This window comes from Mus musculus, chromosome 16 (genome assembly GCF_000001635.26).
Source record: "Mus musculus strain C57BL/6J chromosome 16, GRCm38.p6 C57BL/6J".
In the NCBI taxonomy this organism is placed as follows: Eukaryota; Metazoa; Chordata; class Mammalia; order Rodentia; family Muridae; genus Mus; species Mus musculus.
In genome coordinates, this window is record NC_000082.6 from 23,321,919 (window position 1) to 23,340,336 (window position 18,418).

The following is an 18,418-nucleotide window of genomic DNA, read 5'->3' on the forward strand; positions in this document are numbered from 1 at the left end:
CCCAGGAGTGGCCCTGACCACAGTGGGCTGGGCCCTCCCCCATTGATCACGGATTGAAATTGTCTTGCAATTTTAAGTGCCTTGCAGCTGGATCTCATGGAGACATTTCCTCCCTCTCCTCATGACTCTAGCTTGAGTCAACCTGACACACAAAACCAGCTAGTACAGCTGTTCTCTGAGCGGCCGATGGTCGTCCGAGGATTGACTGGGGAATTTCAAGGCCCTAGAACAGAGCCTAAGCATAGCTTTACAGATGGCAGAGTTGTCCCAGTCCAATGTTTTCCGATGTCTTTCCTGGAGTGAAAAATGCCCCCAAGGATGTCTAAAAAGACGGGACTCAGGCTTAAGTGGTTTTTCTTTTAATATAATTTTAAGAATTGATTCTTTGAGAATTTCACACGTGTATATAGTATATTTTAACAGCATTCAACACACTCCCTCCTTCTCCCTCCTAGATTTTTTTCCCACAACATCCCTTTCCAACTTTATGCCTTTTAAAAAATAACCTGCTGTGTCAAATTAATGCTGCCTGCATGCACATGGCTGTGTGCAGTATTCTGCTGTAACACAATCAGCCTCCCAGGTCCCACAGTCCTTGAGAAAACTGACCTTCACCCAGAAGCTATCAGGTGTTAATGGCTCCTCACCTATCTCCCCCCACTCCCCAACACACACACACACTGAGTTGTGGTTATTAGAATATCTTCCATCCCTCCCTCCCTCTCTTCCCCCTCCCTCCCTTCTCTTTCTCTTTCACTTTTGTTTTATTTTCTTTTTTCTAGACAGGGTTGCTCTGTGCAGCCCTGGCTGTCCTGGAACTTGCTCTGTAGACCAGGCTGGCCTTGAACTCAGGGATCCACCTGTCTCTGCCTCCCCAGTGCTGGGACAAAAGTCATGTGCCACCAGTATTCTATGGAGTGTTTCATTTAAGGAAGGAAGGAAGGAAGGAAGGAAGGAAGGAAGGAAGAAAGAAAGAAAGAAAGAAAGAAAGAAAGAAAGAAAGAAAGAAAGGAAGGAAGGAAGAGAGAGAAAGAAAGAGAGAGAGAGAAAGAAAGAGAGAGAGAAAGAAAGAGAGAGAAGAAAAAAGAGTTGTAGTGGTGCCAAAAGCAAAACTGCTGTCCACTGTGATATTTGAAAATACTTGAGGCATAGAACTGGACTTGTTTTCAGGGTCTAAGCTTCTGTTTGTTTCTAGTCCTGTGGAAGGTGGGCAGCCACGCGTCACAGAGGTCAGCCTTAGACACTGGCTGTCACCTTCACCTTGTATTCAGGCAGGGACTCTTTGTTTTTTGCCCTTGCTGGGTACACCAGGCTAGATGGCCTGTGAGCTCCTGGGGACTCTGCTGTCTCAGTCTCCCATCTCCTGCAGGAGTGCTGCAATTACAAGTGCAAGCCACCATGTGTGGCTTCAGGTGGGTTTTGAGAGACTGGCTTCCTGCTCTTAAGCTTGCATTTTGCCCTTGAACTGCCTCCCTCGTACTAGTTCTGATACATGCGAATTCCTTTAAGTCTCACTTGGCTAATTCTCTGCGAATTCCTTTTAGTCTCACTTGGCTAATTCTCTTAAAACCATATTAAATCAGCAGTATTTGGTGTGTGTCTGTATATACACGTGTGTGTGTGTGTGTCTGTGTGTGAGTGTGCATGTTTGCATGTACATGTATGTGAGGTGTGTGTCGTTTGTGTGTTATGTGTGTATGTATACATGTGTATATGTGCTGGGTATGGGCATGGAGGTCAGAAGACAACTCTATTGAGTTGGTTCTAACCTGCCACCTTTGTGTGGATTGTGTAGATCAAACTCAGGTTACCAGACTTGGTCAGTAAGAACTTTTGCCTGACGGACCTTTGAAGGCACTCCAGGTGCAATTCTTAAACTGGGGCAGCTTTAGGCTAATTTCAGGTGTTTCATGAATCCTTGAAGTTGCCTGCAAAGCGACCCAGACAGAGTAGGTGTTTGCAAATCTGTCTGTGTTTTTTTTCTAACAGTACACCTGATCCCCAGAGTGCTCTCTAACTGTAAGAGGCCCCATGTCAAAAGCACCAGTTTGCTATTCTTAAAACCCCTAGCAGCTACGATAGAGCCAGGGGCCGTTCATATTGGCAGACTTGCAACTGAGAGCTTTGCCACTTCTTTTTGTTATTTTGAGAGAACTCTGCCTGTGGAGAAAGCCTTGCTGTCAGGCTGGGGTCCTGGGAGGGTGACGTCACTGCTTTTAATTCTCTCCTGGTGACTGCCAGGGAGGATGGCCTAAAACCAGGCATAAGCTTTCAAAGAAGGAATGCAGACCCAAATTGAACTCTCTAGACCAGAAGGAGGTGAGATCACATTTTCTGTCTCTCTGTGTCAGCAGGGACCCTAATGGGGCTCACAAAATGGCCAGTACCACCCCAGCTTTGGTTTTTAGGATTTTTTTTTCCTTTCTAGAAACTAAATGCGATTGATTTCCATCATCCATTATAGAATTCATTTTCTTTCCTTTTTTGTTTCTTCTCTGCATCTGCAATAGAATAGTGGTGTTGGGATGGTCCATACTAGATAACCTCTAGCTCTTTCTATCAAGTTATTGTCTGGCTAAACTTGTGTCCAAGATTAAGGCAGATCCATATCTCTTTGTAAACTGGAGCTACAGATTCATTTTCATGTGCTTTATAATTAAAAGAAAAAAAAATTTTTTTTTTTAAAGTTTGAGTTCATTCATGAATTGGGTTGCAAAGCCAACTCATGTGCAGAACCTTGGTGGCTGTTTTTCTATGTATAACAAGACATCCATAATGCCCTGTGCCTCTAATAGTCCCACACATCAGGCTCTGGTGGCTCCATGATCATTAGGGCCTTTAAAAATTAATAGCATGCATATGTATATAAGCTATGTAGATAAGTTGAGGGTTTTATTTTCAAACTATAGCATATTTTTAACATACCATCACCAATAAGAATGATACACTCACTGTGTGCTTGGCCTAACCGCTTTCCTCTTTTAAAATGGGAGTTTTGCCTGCATGCATGAGTATGTAGTATGAGCATGTATAGTGCCCACGGAGGATATCAGACCTCTGGAACTGGAGTTACATACAGAGTTGTGAATTGCCTTGTGGGTGCTGGAAATTGAACCTGGGGCTTCTGGAAGAGTGGCCAGTGTTCTTAACTGCTGAGTCATCTCTCCAGCCCCTGAGTTTCAAAACTAATATTTTTGTTCATTCTTTGAGAACTTCTTACATGCACATACAGTCTATTTTGTGCCTATTCTCTCTCTCTCCCCTTCTCCCTCCCCCTCTCTCTCTCCCCTCCCCTCTCCCCCCTTCTCCCTCTGCCCCCCACCACACATACACACACAGAGCTTGTCCCAGATCCACCTCTGGCTCCTCGGAACTTCTTGTGTTCTTTATATTTTAACAACTTCCCGAATCCAGTGTGTGCTGTTCATAGGTGTGGGGCTATCCACTGCAGCTTGGTCTACCCACTAGGGGCTACACCCCTAAAGAAAACTAGGAGCCATACACTCTTTATAGCTCTTGAGCTATGTGCCCCTCCCCCTACAAGCTGGTGCTTACTGGCTTTGTCCTGTGCAGCACCTGCTGCGCCCCCCCCCCTCACTTGCAGTCCCCAGGAGCTAACTGTGGGGGCCCAAGAGAATTGCATAACTGGTTGTAGGCAGAGTAGGGGGTTGTAGGTAGCCCTGTTCTCTTGTGTCTCAGAATGATAGTGGCCTCTGGGTGAACTTGCCCGTGTCAGTTCCTTCTTCCCTGGAGGGAGAGAAAACAGCACCTGAGGCAAAAGCAAGGAATGAAGGATGCAGGAAGAGGATGTGGGGCCACTGGGTGGAGGAGGGCATGGAGTTAAGCCAGAGGTATCGCCTGGAGTCAGGGTGACAGGTGACAGACCACATAAAGACTTTAGATTTTGGTCTTTGTTTTTGTTTTGTTTTGTTCTTTAATCAATCCAGACTTCATGCTCAGGTCTCCACGGTTCTGTGCTGATCCATGCCGACCTGACTGAGTGCCTCTTTTTCTTCTCTTCATTTCCCCTTCTGTTGTACCGTGGTTCTAACCCCCTTTGGGTTGAGCAGACCTTTCACAGAAGTCCCCTAAGACCATCATAGAACATAGATATTTACATTACCATTCATAACAGTAGTAAAATCTCAGTTAAGAAGTAGCAATGAAAATAATTCTATGGTTTGGGGCCACCACAACATGAGGAACTGTATTAAAAGGTCGAAGTTTTAGGAAGGCTGAGACACTGCTGCCCTGGCCAGTTCCCCACCTAATTTGCACCGAGTACTTTCTATGCTTTCTGTTAGGAGGGACTCCTCTACCTGTCTGTGTCTGACTGTCTATTGGGTCTTGGCTCTGTTCTGCCATACTATAAAAAGGAGAGTTCTTGAGTGTCTCTCTCGATACTAATCATAGTCTCCCATTATGCAAGAATTCCTATGTATACCTCTTTGATCCATGCAGTAAAACACAGTGTCTTCATGGGGAGGGGCCTTGTCTTTTCTGCCCCACATCATTGTCTCTGGTGCCCAGAACTGTGCCTGGCATAACATAGTCTTCAACCAGTATTTTTCTGCATGAAGAAATGATCATTATTTTTGTAATGAGCAACATCAAGGACTTATCCAAACCTTACTATAATGGGGAGTCTCCATTTTCCCCAAGCTCCTCTCCCCACTTCCCACCCGCCTCTGGTACCTGGGAGTTGACGATTTGGATTATGTGAGTTTGTAGGAAGAGTGCCCTGCAGCCCTGGGTGCTAGTCTGATTTCCTCAAACTCATCCATGTACCCAGCACTCTCATGGTTCCTGGAACCCGAGGCTGGGAACGTTGCCTACGTGCGGTTTCTGACAGGCCCATTGTTTTACCTGTGGTTTTTCCACTCTTGAAGCCTGTGCCTAGTTCTGAGAAACTTATTGCAGTTCCATGTTGTGTAAGGGTGGACCTGCTGCCCTCCCTGCAGAGTGCAGCGTGGAAGCTGATAGGATTTCCAAAGGCAGACTGTCCAGGAATTTTGTACTGTAGTTCTGTGAATAAGGTATCTGGATTCCTGCCATTTAGAATAATATTTACAGAACTGAAATAAAGAGGAAGGTGTTCATGGCTTAATTCTGCAGGCACCCCCCCCCACCCCCTTTACGGGTCATTTTGTATGGAGCCAAATGCTTTCTATTCTTCCTAACTTATCTGTGTGGCTATTGAACAGCCCTAAACAAATCTTCATGGATGATAGATGGTCTCTAATCTGATACAGATTTTGCTGGTGAACTCTGTTTGTTTGAGCAAGTGGGGTTGGGGTGAGCTTCACAGAATCTCTGAAGTTTGGGGTTGAGATGGTACCATCGTGTCTCACCTCCATCAGATTGGTCAGTGTTAGGGTTCAAAAACTTGTGCAGATCTTGCTAATTATGCTTAAAAAAACCCATAGGGACCAGGAAGTAGTTGTGTGGTTTTGAGACGTTAGGTCTGGCCTTTACCTGAGTTGTCTTAGTTAGGGTTTCCATTCCTGTGAGCAGACACAGGCCAAGGACGACATTTACTTCGGGCTCGCTTACAGGTTCAGAGGTTCAGTCCGTTATCATCGATGGGGGAACACGGCAGCATCCAGGCAACATGGTATAGGAGGAGCTGAGAGCTCTACATCTTGTTCTGAGGCAAACAGGAGAAGATTGGCTTCCAGGGAGCTAGGATCAGGGTCTTAAATCCCATGCCTACAGTGATGCAAATACTCCAAGAAGGCCACACTTCCTAATAGTGCCACTCCCTGGGCCAAGCATCTACAAACCATTGTAGCAGCTAATAAAGTATATCACTTCTAACAAAGTACTTACTCAAAAGAAACAATGAAAAAAACCCCCACAGTTTGGGAATTTAAGTGACACTATGACCTGTTCCATTTCTGCTGTGCCAGATTTGGGACCTCCTACGAGCCTCTGATTCCTAAATGGAACAGATACTTCAAGGCTGTCTTCAGTGACATAGTGAATCACTTCTATGTGCTAAGCATTGTACAGGTTTCAAAGTGCAGTGATGACATTGGACATATGATACATAATCAACATGATCTGGCAGGGCTAAAAATATGTTCTATTGGTGATACCTAGTGAATGTGTGGTTTATTCCATTAATAACTGAGAAAGGACTCTGCTATAATAAGCCTGTTGGCCCTGTTCTTTTTTCTGTTGTGTCAGTGCACACTGGTGCCACTAGATGGACTTCACAACTAATGGACATCTTGTCTCTTGTAGTGGCCAACAGACCTGTGATCACCTTCATGAACTTCACTGGGCTGGGTACCACACTCACGTTATACTAACCCTTGTGTACCGTGTATTTTTTATCTTCTCTCTGCCTTCCTTTTTCCTGTCTCTCTTCCTGCACATTGCCAGCACTCACCCCCATTTTCCATTTCCTGTGGCTTACAGATAATCATGATGCGGTCCTGAGGTTTAATGGGGCACCTACAGACAACTTCCAACAGGATGTGGGCACAAAAACTACCATCCGCCTAGTGAACTCTCAGGTAAGGATTCTTTTCTGCAGAGAGCACATCAGAGGAAGATGACTCCGGTGTGGGCCCTAGTGTTGAGCCTGTCCACATCAAAGCTGCCAGGTTGATTACGTTTCTTGACTTTCCGAGTCCCAGAGATGTCCCTGAAGAAGGGCCAGTGATTCCATGGCCAACCTTGTGATGTGTTGTCCATAAGGTCCTCTCCACGTGAAGAGTATACACAACGGAGCTGCCTAGGGTTGAGGGGAACAGGGTTTTACTTTCTCTTGTAACCATGCAGTTGTGCCTATAATTTTTAGACAAGAGACCAGCAGATCACAGGACATCCAGGGGAGAAAGAGAAGTGTTGTGATAAGTAAGCAAAGATGGTACAGAGCTTGAGGTGGGCCCTAAAACACTGCCCAAGTGTAGGGCACAACATCAGTGCCATAGAAGTCTATGATGTACTAGAATCTACGCATTACTTGATGAATTTTCTAATCCTTCTCTAAGGTAGTAGTAGACATGTTGCTTTCTCAATACTAATAGGAATGTTAGATTTGTTCTTGCCAAAAAGTTCTGTTAGTTAATTTAGTGGGAAAAAACCAAACTGGATTTATGCAAATAGCCCCAACTGCATGGTAGCCAGGCACAGTGGTGTGCATGATAGTCCCAGCCACTGCGAGACTGAGACAGGATTAAGACTCCATATAAAGATAGATAAATAGACAGACAGACAGACAGACACACACACACACACACACACACACACACACAGAGAGAGGGGGGGGATAGACAGATGATAGACAAGTTCTGTACTAAGACTGCCAATGTATTAACCCCACTATTAGCAGTGATGTTTGCTCTTCCCTCAGCAGACACAGTTGCCTTAGATGATCCTCTGTGGATGTATAACCTCTCTACTATTTCAGTCTGCCTCTTACGGCTATAGGGCCTGGAATCGATCAGAATAGTCCACCAGAACTGTGCTAGTGTTGTGGCGTCTTCCTTTCCAGCAGCAGGGCTCCGTGTCTTTATTCCTTTCTCTTTCTTTTCGGACTCGCTGGAGCTTCCAGCTGCTGGAACTCTGCCCTTCTTCCTGTACAGTGTTCTTTGCGTCTGAGGCCCACGGTTGTAAGAGGTGAGGTCAAGGAACACAACTTCTGTGCGTGCGAACTTATTTCTTGTCCCGTCCCCTCCCAGTCTTTTTTTTTGGGGGGGGGGGGAGCAGCATCTTGCATTATTGTCCAGACTAGCCTTGACCTCTGCTCTCCTCTTCCCCTCTCTCAAGTACTGAGAGTCATCCGAAGGAGTCACCATGCCCAGTTTTAAACCTCTGTGTTATTATTTTAATTTAAAAACAGAAGTTATTTTCTATCCTGGCGGTATCTCCAGTGTCCTCCTACTTCCAGGGTCTCTGCTATTCGGCCTCAGGGATTTATCATTATTTTGTAGAGACAGGATCTCTCTCACTGGGGCTTGCGGATTAAGCCAGTTTGACTTGCAGACCCCAGGGATCTGCCTGTCTCTGCCTCCCCAGTCCTGAGGTTACAAGAGCATGCATCTGCCCAGTCTTTCACATGGCTGCTAGGGATGGGAGTTATGCTCTTGTGCTTTCTTCAGCAAGCATTTTACCAACTGAATCATCTCCTTAGTCCTGCATTTTGGGGGTTTCAGTATCACTTTCTTTAGCAATCAAAAAGATGCATGTGAAGAAATAGTTTGGCTAACAAACTTCTCTGATGCAAGTGGCCTTGAGTTTGATGTCAAAGCGGGGCTTGATTCGGAAGGATACTGATGGAGGCCTGCCTGAGGGAGGAACCAGCAGGACAGAGATACTCAGGATGTGAGAGTCTCCTTATCGGGCTGGGCTGAAGGTGGAAGGAGGCAGGATTCATGTTGCCTGGTGGAGGGGGAGGAGGCTAGCCTTTGAGTGCTCAGATTAACACGTCTAGAAAATGTGATATTTAGTTATGATCTTTTATCCCATCCTCTAAAAATCTCTTCATATTTCCACTGGTTTTCTTCTCATGCCCCAGACACAGGAAATCTGAGCTAGAGAGGACAAAGCCCTACAATTCCAGCTGGGGTTTATGTCAAATTTAGGTATCTGTAAAGAGATGTCACGTAGGCATTTACAAGAGAAAGAGAGAGAGAGACAGACAGACAGAGAGATGGAGAGACAGACAGACAGACAGACAGAGACAGAGAAAGACAAACAGACAGAGGCAGAGTTTCATCAAAGTGTATGTCTTGTAGTTGAGGTAGGAGAAGAGGAAGTCTGCTAAAAGGAATTTCAAACACAGAAAACCTTTGTCCCTAAGGAATGTATCGGCCTGTTAAGTGAACCAAGGGAAGAAGGTAATTTTAACAATGAAAGTATCTTAAGAATACAGTAACAAGATGGTATAATTATAGTTCAGTAGCCTACAAGAGTGGCTTTCCACAGTGTTGGGATTTATTGGATGCCAGTAAATTCATACTGTAGCCAAAGCTACAGTGGTTCCAATGGCAGTAACTTACCAGGTAATTCCTGCTTTCTTTGGCAGCCCTAGCCAGAGCAAACGTGGGTTCTTTTATCCTTATCTTAATTTTTAACATTGACTTTCAAGTCACACATTTCATATCACACAAAATATATATCTGTCTATCTATCTATCTATCTATCTATCTATCTATCTATCTATCATCTATCTATCTTTCTATCATCTATCTACTATCTATCCATTTATTTATCCATCATATAGCTACCTATCTCTATCTATCTATCTATCTATCTATCTATCTATCTATCTATCTATCTATTCATCTATCTATTTATATATCATCTATCTATCTATCTATCTATCTATCTATCTATCTATCTATCTATCTATCTACGTGTGTATGTGAAGAGGTTGAAGAGTGACTGAAAGAACTAAATGGCTATTGCAGGGGTGTTCATAGGTTTATGAAGGCCTACGACGGGGAAATTGATAGAAATGTAAGGGGCAAGATATCAGTGTTAGGCTTCAGGGTCAGAACTGAGCTATAGAGTCTAGTGGAGCTGTATAGACAAAAGGGCAGGAGCAGGTCAAGATGAATGAACAGGCAGGTGGGCAGGTCTGGGTGGGAGAAGAGAATGTAGGTAGATGGTAATTCTGTTAGACTATCAAAAGCAGGACTAAACCAAGCTGAACCCTGGAGAACAATGGCGAGATCTGCCAGTTGGTCCTTTGACATGCATACTAGGGTGGTCAGCAGCTGACAGGTTGCTGGGGGTCACTGCCACTGTAGTTTTAAGTGTTTGCCTCGCTATGATCTAGTGTATCCAGTAAGTTTTCTGGTCTGATTTACCTGATATGCCTTTAAGATACCTATGTTATGCCCTTCCTTCTCAATTCACTCTGATAAATTGACAGGGTGGCACCCTTCCTACTCCCAGGAATAAATCGTTCATCAGTCTGTGCATGTGAGTGGTGCCGGACATGTCCACACTGGTACAGAGTCATCCTCCCTCCTCAAGATGGTGTCAAAACCTCCTTGAGAATGGATTCTCTCAGGATGGCACAGACTGATAGACCACTGTTTTACACAATGCAGGGTAACTTGGAGCAGGGCACTGGCGTTTCTATTCTTTTCATGGTGTAGATGAGATGGAGCTGAGTAAATTTAAAAACCAACACAGGTAGAAAGGAAGCCTCTGGGGAGGTGCCCAGGAGGAAGCCCCCCCCAAGCCTGTCTCCCTCCTAGACCACCACTGTGACCAGTAGAGATGACACTATTTTGGGACTTATAGGTCTTAGGTGACTTAGAGCTTCAGGTTTAAATGGGAAACTGGTTAATTTGGGTCAATCTGTGCTGTTAGCATCTATAAGCCCCCACTTCCCATTCTTAACTCCAGGACACGGCAGCTGTGTACACAGTCCTAGATTAGTCTAGATAGAGATCAGGTCTTGCTAATTGCTGTTTGTTATCACAGGGATAAAAGCTCAGAGTAGATGGCCAAGGTCATCACTACACTTCCTCCTTATTGTTAAAAGCAGCTTCCTCTCTGGCAAAGATTTTAAAGCCCAGATCTCCCCCTCTTTACCCTTTTAGGAGACAGATATTGAAAACTAGTTCATTTAAAACAGCATAACGGGACATTTGACTTCGTTTTATTATTACTACAAATACATGAGACATTCAGTTTACAAGGAGAAAATGCTGGGGCTAGAGAGAAGACTCACTGGTTAGCAGTGTGCACTGGTCCAGTAGAGGACCCGAGTTGGGTCCCCAGCATCTATGCCAAGTGGCTCACAAGGGTCATCTTAGAAGACGCTGAGCTCTGAGGGCTCTAGTGCTCATGCACACACACCTCTAGATGCAATTTAAAATGATAATAAATCTTAAGAACAAGAAAATATTTACTTTGGCTCCCAGTTACATGAGAGCCTGTGCTGAGACAGCACGCCATTGCTCACTTTGTGTACGGGACTAGAGAAAGGGGAAGTCCAAGTGCTCTCTTCCAAGACTCGTTCCTAACAAACAAAGGCATCTCACTGGGCTATCCCACCCTTCAATGTTAGTCATAGGCAGGGAGGAGATTCTGGCAATGGAACACTCATCAGAAGCATCTTGTTAACTGACCCAGCCGAAGAGAAAGGGAACTGGACTGGTTCGCATCAGCTTCCAGCAAGCCCAGGCCTTGAAGTCATTTGGAACAGTTTGTCCACAGCTGATTTCTAGGTGGTATCTGTCAGCAAGGTGGAAATCTGCTAAATCAGATATAGACTAGGGATAGAAGTTAAAGTCAAGAAACTTAAAGGAAAAAAATATTACATTTGTAGCTTTCAGGACCCTAGTCCTGGTGGTTAGGGGAGGAATCCCAAAGTGGGGGGGAGTTGAGTTGGGGAGGGAGTGATATAGGCACAGACAACTAGGGTGTACTTATCTAGAGTCTGTTTGATCTGTGAGAGGTAGATCCAAAACGGAACGACTTCCACAACTCCCTGAAGTATTTTTGATTTTTTTTTTTAGTTTAAAAAAAGAGATAAAAATTTTAGATTTGATAGCGTTATCATTGTTCACAATCCGCACTGAAATCCACATTGTAGAAAAAGCAGCTAATTCTGTAAACAGAGTAGAAGCATGCTTATGAGCTAGCAGAAGCGATGGGTTTGCCTTAAAAAGTATGGACATTTGCTTCTCTGTCCAGAGGGCTGGGTACCCAGATTGAGCCGAGATGGTTTTAGCCCGGTCAGAAGCAGACAACCAAAGGAAACGTCAGATCTTGAGCTTGTGACTAGTAATGGTAATCCGTGCTTTACCAGTTTATCAGAATTCCGTTAATCGATGTTAGAACTCTGAACTTCTGAGATCTTAGTATAACAACAACATCATAGAAGGGGACGGAAATTTGAAACATTTTGTATTCTCTCATTTTTTTCATATATCTTAAATAACTTCCTAAGGCCTTCAGAACTTACACAATATTTTACATCCACAGAAGTTGCTTTCTTAGACCCCTGTAACTTACATAGACTTCACATCCCTTTCTTTCCGATATAAATCATTTGACAGAGACATAAGTAGTTATTACTGAGAGCTGTGACTGCAGATGGTAAAGGGGGGAAGGGGATGTTGATATCATTAGACTACTTCCTGCTGATTGGGGCACCAAGTTCCTTGGGGCATGTCTAATCTTCATTGTCAGGATATCTCCAACCAGCCAATAGCAGCAGCAAGGGCAGCAGCTGCTGCCACCTCTCTTGGGGCTGAATATCCGAATTGGTATTCTTTTAGTATCAGAATAAAACTTTGAGTCATAAATACAGTTCACAGGGACACTGGGAACTTACTTCCCCAGGCCTTCCATGGCGCACCATTACAGATTGTCACAGTTCCTTAGGTGACTCTTATCTAAATAGCTAACGATTAACAAAGTTGGCACAGACTAAGAGACTAGGCGTCCATTCTTTGGTCAGTCTCTGTCAGCCTGGATAGTCCCTGGTTAGGAAGACATTCCATGGTCTCTTTGCCAGACTGCTTAGGTCACTGACTTACTGCATCCCATGATAGGAATATTCTAGGTTCCTCTGTTTGGTGCTGATAGCTGCAGCTCTAATTCGTTAGCCATTCATTCATTCATTACTTATTTATTTGAAGATTACATATTAATAAACTGGGCCGTGGTGGAGGACATTTTTAATCCCAGTACTTGGAGGGCAGAAGCAGGCAGATCTGTGTGAATCTGAGTCCAGCCTGGTCTACAAAGCGAGTTCCAGGTCAGCCAGGGCTGTTACACAAAGAAACCCTGTCTTAAAAAAACCAACCAAACAACCAAACAAACAAAACAAAATGAAAACAAACAAACAAAACCAAAAAAAATCCCCAAAGAGCATATTAGTCGACATCTAATATAAAGCATTTTAGAAACTTAAAATATGGGCTGGTGAGATGGCTCAGTGGGTAAGAGCACCCGACTGCTCTTCCAAAGGTCCAGAGTTCAAATCCCAGCAACCACATGGTGGCTCACAACCATCCGCAACAAGATCTGACTCCCTCTTCTGGAGTGTCTGAAGACAGCTACAGTGTACTTAATATATACTGATGAGTGTTCCATTGCCAGAATCTCCTCCCTGCCTATGACTAACATTGAAGGGTGGGATAGCCCAGTGAGATGCCTTTGTATATTAAGTATTAATATATATTAATAAATAAATCTTTAAAAAAAAAGAAACTTAAAATATCTCATAGCCTTATAAATGTAAATATTTAAAGGAAATATCTAACTTTTTAATTTAAAGTTTCAAAACTCCTAAATTTCCCTTTTAAAAAAAGTTAAAAATCTGTCTATTGTAAACTCCAATAATATATATATATATAAATACTCTATTTTATTGTAAGAGAGACAAAACAGGGCACAGCCACAGTGGGGACAAAGCAAAACCAAACTCCAACAGTGCAAACAACTCAATGTTCAGTGTCTGGGATTCACTCATCTGGGCTTCCCCTAAGGGCTTGGGTCCCCTCTGTGGCCCCACCCTGGGCAGCACACACAGACAGGCACACACAGCAGGTCTCCTAGGCTCCAGCTGGCTCTGTTTCTGGCTGCCTCCATCCCGATGGGGGACAGCAGCTAAGATGGCAACAGACAAGCCACATGTTGCTTATAGCCCAAGATGGCATCATACCATATGGTTCCTTTAAGGTTACCTATGTATAGATTTTTAACTGTCAACCTCTCATGTTACAAATTTTAAGTTAACTTTTTTTTTTGTTACAGATTTTACAGATTTTTAACCATACCCAGTAAACATACAAATTTTGAGGTACAGAAAGTTTACATAATGAATAGTCTTACAGATCTTGAGCTAAGGTTTACATCTTAGCAAAAGTTTTAGGCAGTTAAATGAAACCAATAATCTAATTCCTGTTGTTGTTTTGCTTTGCTCTCCCATCTCTGTCACAAAGTCAAGTGGCCTGTCTGACAGAGGACAATTGGAGGTTACCCAAGCATGCTTGGGTCTACAGGAGGGAGAGTCATAGCCCACTCCAGAGTCAACTTTTCAATAAAGTAGAGCAACATTAAACAACTTTAATATTATCCATACCCAAAAGATATTTGAATCCCTGCCAAACTGAATCCAGTGACAGGAAAGCTTAAAGATAAGAAATGCAGAGCCCTGGCCATCAAAGCCATTGAGGCAAGTGGCATTGGTGGTGACTGGTGTTTCCAGAGACAGCAAAAACAAAGCCAGCAGCACACACAGAACACAGACTGGTCACACACTCAGAGGAGGTCAGAAGCAAAACAGAGCATGGACTGGCAACCATCATTTATACATACATCTGAGCCAGATGTATCACATTTCCCCCTATATCCCAGATGTGCACACCAGAAAACACAGAGTGCACACACACACACACACACACACACACACACAACAGACAGGCAGACAAAACTTTATGACCTTTAACTGGGCTCAACCAATTTCCATTTTGACTCCCAGTATATGAACAACAAGAACCAGGTGGGTGGATAACGTTTTGCATTTTGCCTTGGATAGGAGGCCATTAGGTCCTGTTGAACCCTTCCTCGTCCTATATTGGGATCTGAACAGATTCGATGTCACAGCAAATTACTATGACTTACCAGAGGAGGCCTCTGGTAGGTGGTTACTGCTTTTCTCAGGATGGCAGTTGGAATCTTGGAGCATCTCTGTGCACACCTTCTGAGGGGACCTTTCAGCCCTGGAGTCCTGGAGTGTAGGCCTGACTTTAGAATTTGGGTATGATCTTCCTGGGGGCCTCCAGAAAATGCTAACTCCATTAGGTGAGAATAACAATATATCCACAATTTTTGAGTCACAGTTAAAGCAACCTTTATTAAATTCTGGCCATGATAATGGGTCTCAATCAGGTCCATACCCAGGATTCCCATTGTATGGCCACAAAGTACATTATTCATCAGGAGCTTATAAAGGTTTAAATCCACAAGGCTACCCACTTCCCACCTTTGTCCAATCAGTGGCAAGCATACATCCTGAATGTGGTCAAGCATAGTCTGTGCTGTTGGGACAACCAAATTGTTTACAGAAGCAATTATTAACTTAAATGAACAAGAGAGCCTCCAGCAATCCAGATAGTTATCTGCCCTTGGGCAAGTGGGGCTTTTATAGATCTCTTAAGCATAGTAATTTAAACTTAAAGCATAATGTTAGCCTTCATAGTATGTCACCCGATGTATAATCTATGCCGAAAGATACCCATTTGTTGTTGAGAAGAATGTGTGTTCTTTTGGTTGGAGAGCATCTCCACATACTAGCTCTAGTTGGCTTGTGTGATTCTCTCCATTTCCTTCTCTTATGTTTATTCTGCCCTTTGTTCCTTTGAGAGTGAAGTATTATAATGGAGGGTTTTTTTTCCAACTCATGGAAATCATATTGCACACTTTTTAATCAACAGATGAAAGAAGTCACAAAGGTGTTATAGGGTTTGAGAGGCCCAGATAAGTCAAATGGAGCCTTAATTGTTGGCAAAATTTTCCCAAACAGATGAGTGGGAAGCAGCCTTGACCTCCAGTCGGTTCAGGTTTTCAGGGCAAAAAAAAAAAAACCCCACAATTGCGACATATTTGGAAAGGCAGTTCTGGACATGTGCAGCAAGCACGCCTTATTTACTGAAGTGGACAGATAGCAGTTAAATGATCAGGCAGTTAACCCTTAAAGCCCAGGATCACGTTGCACAGGAATTTATGGCTAGTCCAGAAACCTATTTTACCAAGATTGTTTGAGAACTTAAAGTATGCTTGGAAGCTCTTCCATGAGATGGCATAACTATACTTCAGTAGCCCACAACTCATGAAGTCAGAGGATACTTAGAAATTATTTAAGACACAATACAATATATAAAAAATATGAAATTCATTTAAAGTACTGCTAAAGAGAAATTTTTTACTTCTGAATTTATATAGCAAAAGGTCAGAAAGATAAAGATCTCAAATTAACATAACTTTATGATACATGAAGAAATATAAGCTAAATATGAAGCTTTCAGAAGGAAGAAAATAGATGAGAGGGGAGACAGAGAGAGAGAGAGAGAGAGAGAGAGAGAGAGAGAGAGAGAGAGAGAGAGAGAGAGAGGAGGGTAGGAGAGGGGAGGGGAGGGGAGGAGGAGGAGGAGGGAGCATAATAGTAATAAAGGAAAACAATAAGCCTAAAGTTGGTTCTTTGCAAAGTTCAACAGTATTGATTAATCTTGGCTCAAGGGACAAAGGCCAAAAGAGGGACGACCGCCACGACTAAAACCAGAGATTATAAAGGAGACATTATTACAATTCTGCAGACATTTTAAAAAAGATTATAAAAGACTATTCCATAAATAAACAATTACACCAATAGTACAACCTAGATGAAATGAATAAATTTCTAGACACAAAGCATTCAAAATCAAGCCATAATAAAGCATAAAGCCTTCAGTATTAGAACTAGTAACAAAATTGAGTCAATATAATTTTTTAAACTTCTAGTCCAAGTCCAGGACTCCATGGCTTCATGGTGAACTATATAGAATATTAAAGTGATCTTTCTAAACAATCTTTCTAAAAGCAATCTTCTTTCTAAAACTGTTTAACCAAAAGTAAAATAAAATAAAGAGGAGGAAAGACTCTGAACACATTTTGTGAACGTCACCTCCTAGTTGAACCAGCTGTGACACCAGAAGAAAGCTACAGAGCAGTGTATCTCATAAACGGACTGTTCCAAAGTCCTCAATAAAATGATGGCAGCCCAGATTAGATGGCCTTTAAAGGAGATGGCATCCACGACCAAGTGAGATTGATTTGTGGAATGTAAGGATGGTTTGATATAAAATGTTGATGACATATATGCTAGATTAATTGAAGTGTGTGGGGGGAATGATCAGTTTAGCCGACGGGCAAAAAGTATCTGACAAAATTCAGTTCCTCTCATGATTACAGATGCTCAATAAACTAGAAATGGAAGGGAGCCACCTGAGCATAGCAGCGGCCATTTAGGAGAAACAGGCAAACACTGTACGCAGTGGGGAAAGAGTGAAAGCTCTCCATTAAAAGCAGGAACAAGAGCAGCATACCTGTGTGTGCTCTTCCTGCTTAAACACCACTGCAAGTCCTGACCAGGACAGTTAGAACAGAAAAAACAAAATGGACCTAAGTTGCAAAGGGAGATGTAAGACTCCATCTGTTTACAAATGGTATCGTTTTATACAGAAAAAAAAAAAAACAATTTTTCCTGGCACGACCCTCCCTAAAGAAAACGTGCTGTTAGATCTAAAAACTAATTTGGTAAGATAACAGAGTTCAAAGTTCACTCACAGAAAACAGTTGAAAAAACTTTAAGGTTTGTTTGTTTGTTTAATGTATATGAGTGCTCTATCTGCTTATACATCTACATGCTAGAAGAGGGCGTCAGATCCCAGTATAGATGGTTGTGAGCCACCATGTGGTTGCCGGGAATTGAACTCAGGACCTCTGGAAGAACAGACAGTGCTCTTAACCGCTGAGCCATCTCTCTAGTTGAATTTTTATATGACCTACTCCAACAGTGAGTGTGCTGGCTAGTTTTATATCCACTTGAGACAAGCTACACTTACCTGAAAGGAGGGAATCTCAATTGAGAAAATACCTCCACAAAATCTGGCTATAAGGCATTTTCTTAGTGAGCGAGTAACAGGGGAGAGGCCAGCCTACTGTGGGTGGTGTCAACTCAGGACTGATCAGGCAGGCTTCTATAAAAAAGCAGACTGAGTAAGCCATGAGGAGCAAGCCAGTGAGAAGCACCCCTCCATGGCTTTTGCATCCTGGCCTGATGTCCTTGATGTGGAAGTGTAAGCCAAATAAACCCTTTCCTCCCCAATTTCCTTTTGATCATGGTTTTTCATCATAGCAACAATAACCCTAACTAAGATAGTGAGCAACCTTACCAGCCCTCCCTTCAACCCACACTCCTAAAAGAAAACACAGTGGACCCGTGTAACATTTGATTTCCAGTTGTGTAGTGTCTTGCGGCTCATCAAACATGCTGTCACATGTCTTTAGAAGCTCTGCTCTGAGGGTACTTTGAATAGCTACTAACCTTGGTAGTATGTAATGGAGCTGAAAATTGGCATGAAGCTTTAAATGAGGTTGTTGTGTAGACATTTGTATATGGGAATGGATGGTACTTTTCTTTTAGTTGTCTCTTACACAGCTTTTATGAGAAAATTTTGTTAACTGAACATCACTTCAGTTGCCGAAGCGGGGGAAAACAAGTTAAAAAAAAAAAAAAAACTTAAACAGGAACAACCAAAAACCATTACAGCTGCTTTGTTGACATTCGGAATGTTTCTAGGTAAGCTTAAAATAATAATTTTTAAAAAAGGACAGGAAGAAAAACTTGGTGAAGAAAGAAGTGGGCTAGGTGGTATAGTTCTAAGCAGCCAATCAG

The 18,418-nt window shown here is 43.0% G+C and overlaps 1 protein-coding gene and 1 long non-coding RNA gene across 9 annotated transcripts in view; one reads left to right on the forward strand and one right to left on the reverse strand.

Annotated features, from left to right (window-relative positions):
• St6gal1 (beta galactoside alpha 2,6 sialyltransferase 1) overlaps nucleotides 1–18,418 on the forward strand; it is a 135,622-nt gene that overhangs the window by 97,190 nt on the left and 20,014 nt on the right. For all 8 annotated transcript variants that reach the window (XM_006521876.4, NM_145933.4, NM_001252505.1 and 5 more), the window contains one exon: nucleotides 6,424–6,521. In XM_006521876.4, the coding sequence (XP_006521939.1) occupies nucleotides 6,424–6,521 (98 nt within the window). The remainder of the gene's footprint in view (nucleotides 1–6,423; nucleotides 6,522–18,418) is intronic.
• Gm30814 lies at nucleotides 3,903–4,764 on the reverse strand. The gene is made up of 3 exons (XR_003951863.1): nucleotides 4,696–4,764; nucleotides 4,445–4,570; nucleotides 3,903–4,088 (listed from the first exon to the last, which is right to left on the reverse strand). It is a non-coding gene; the product is annotated as a predicted gene, 30814 (long non-coding RNA).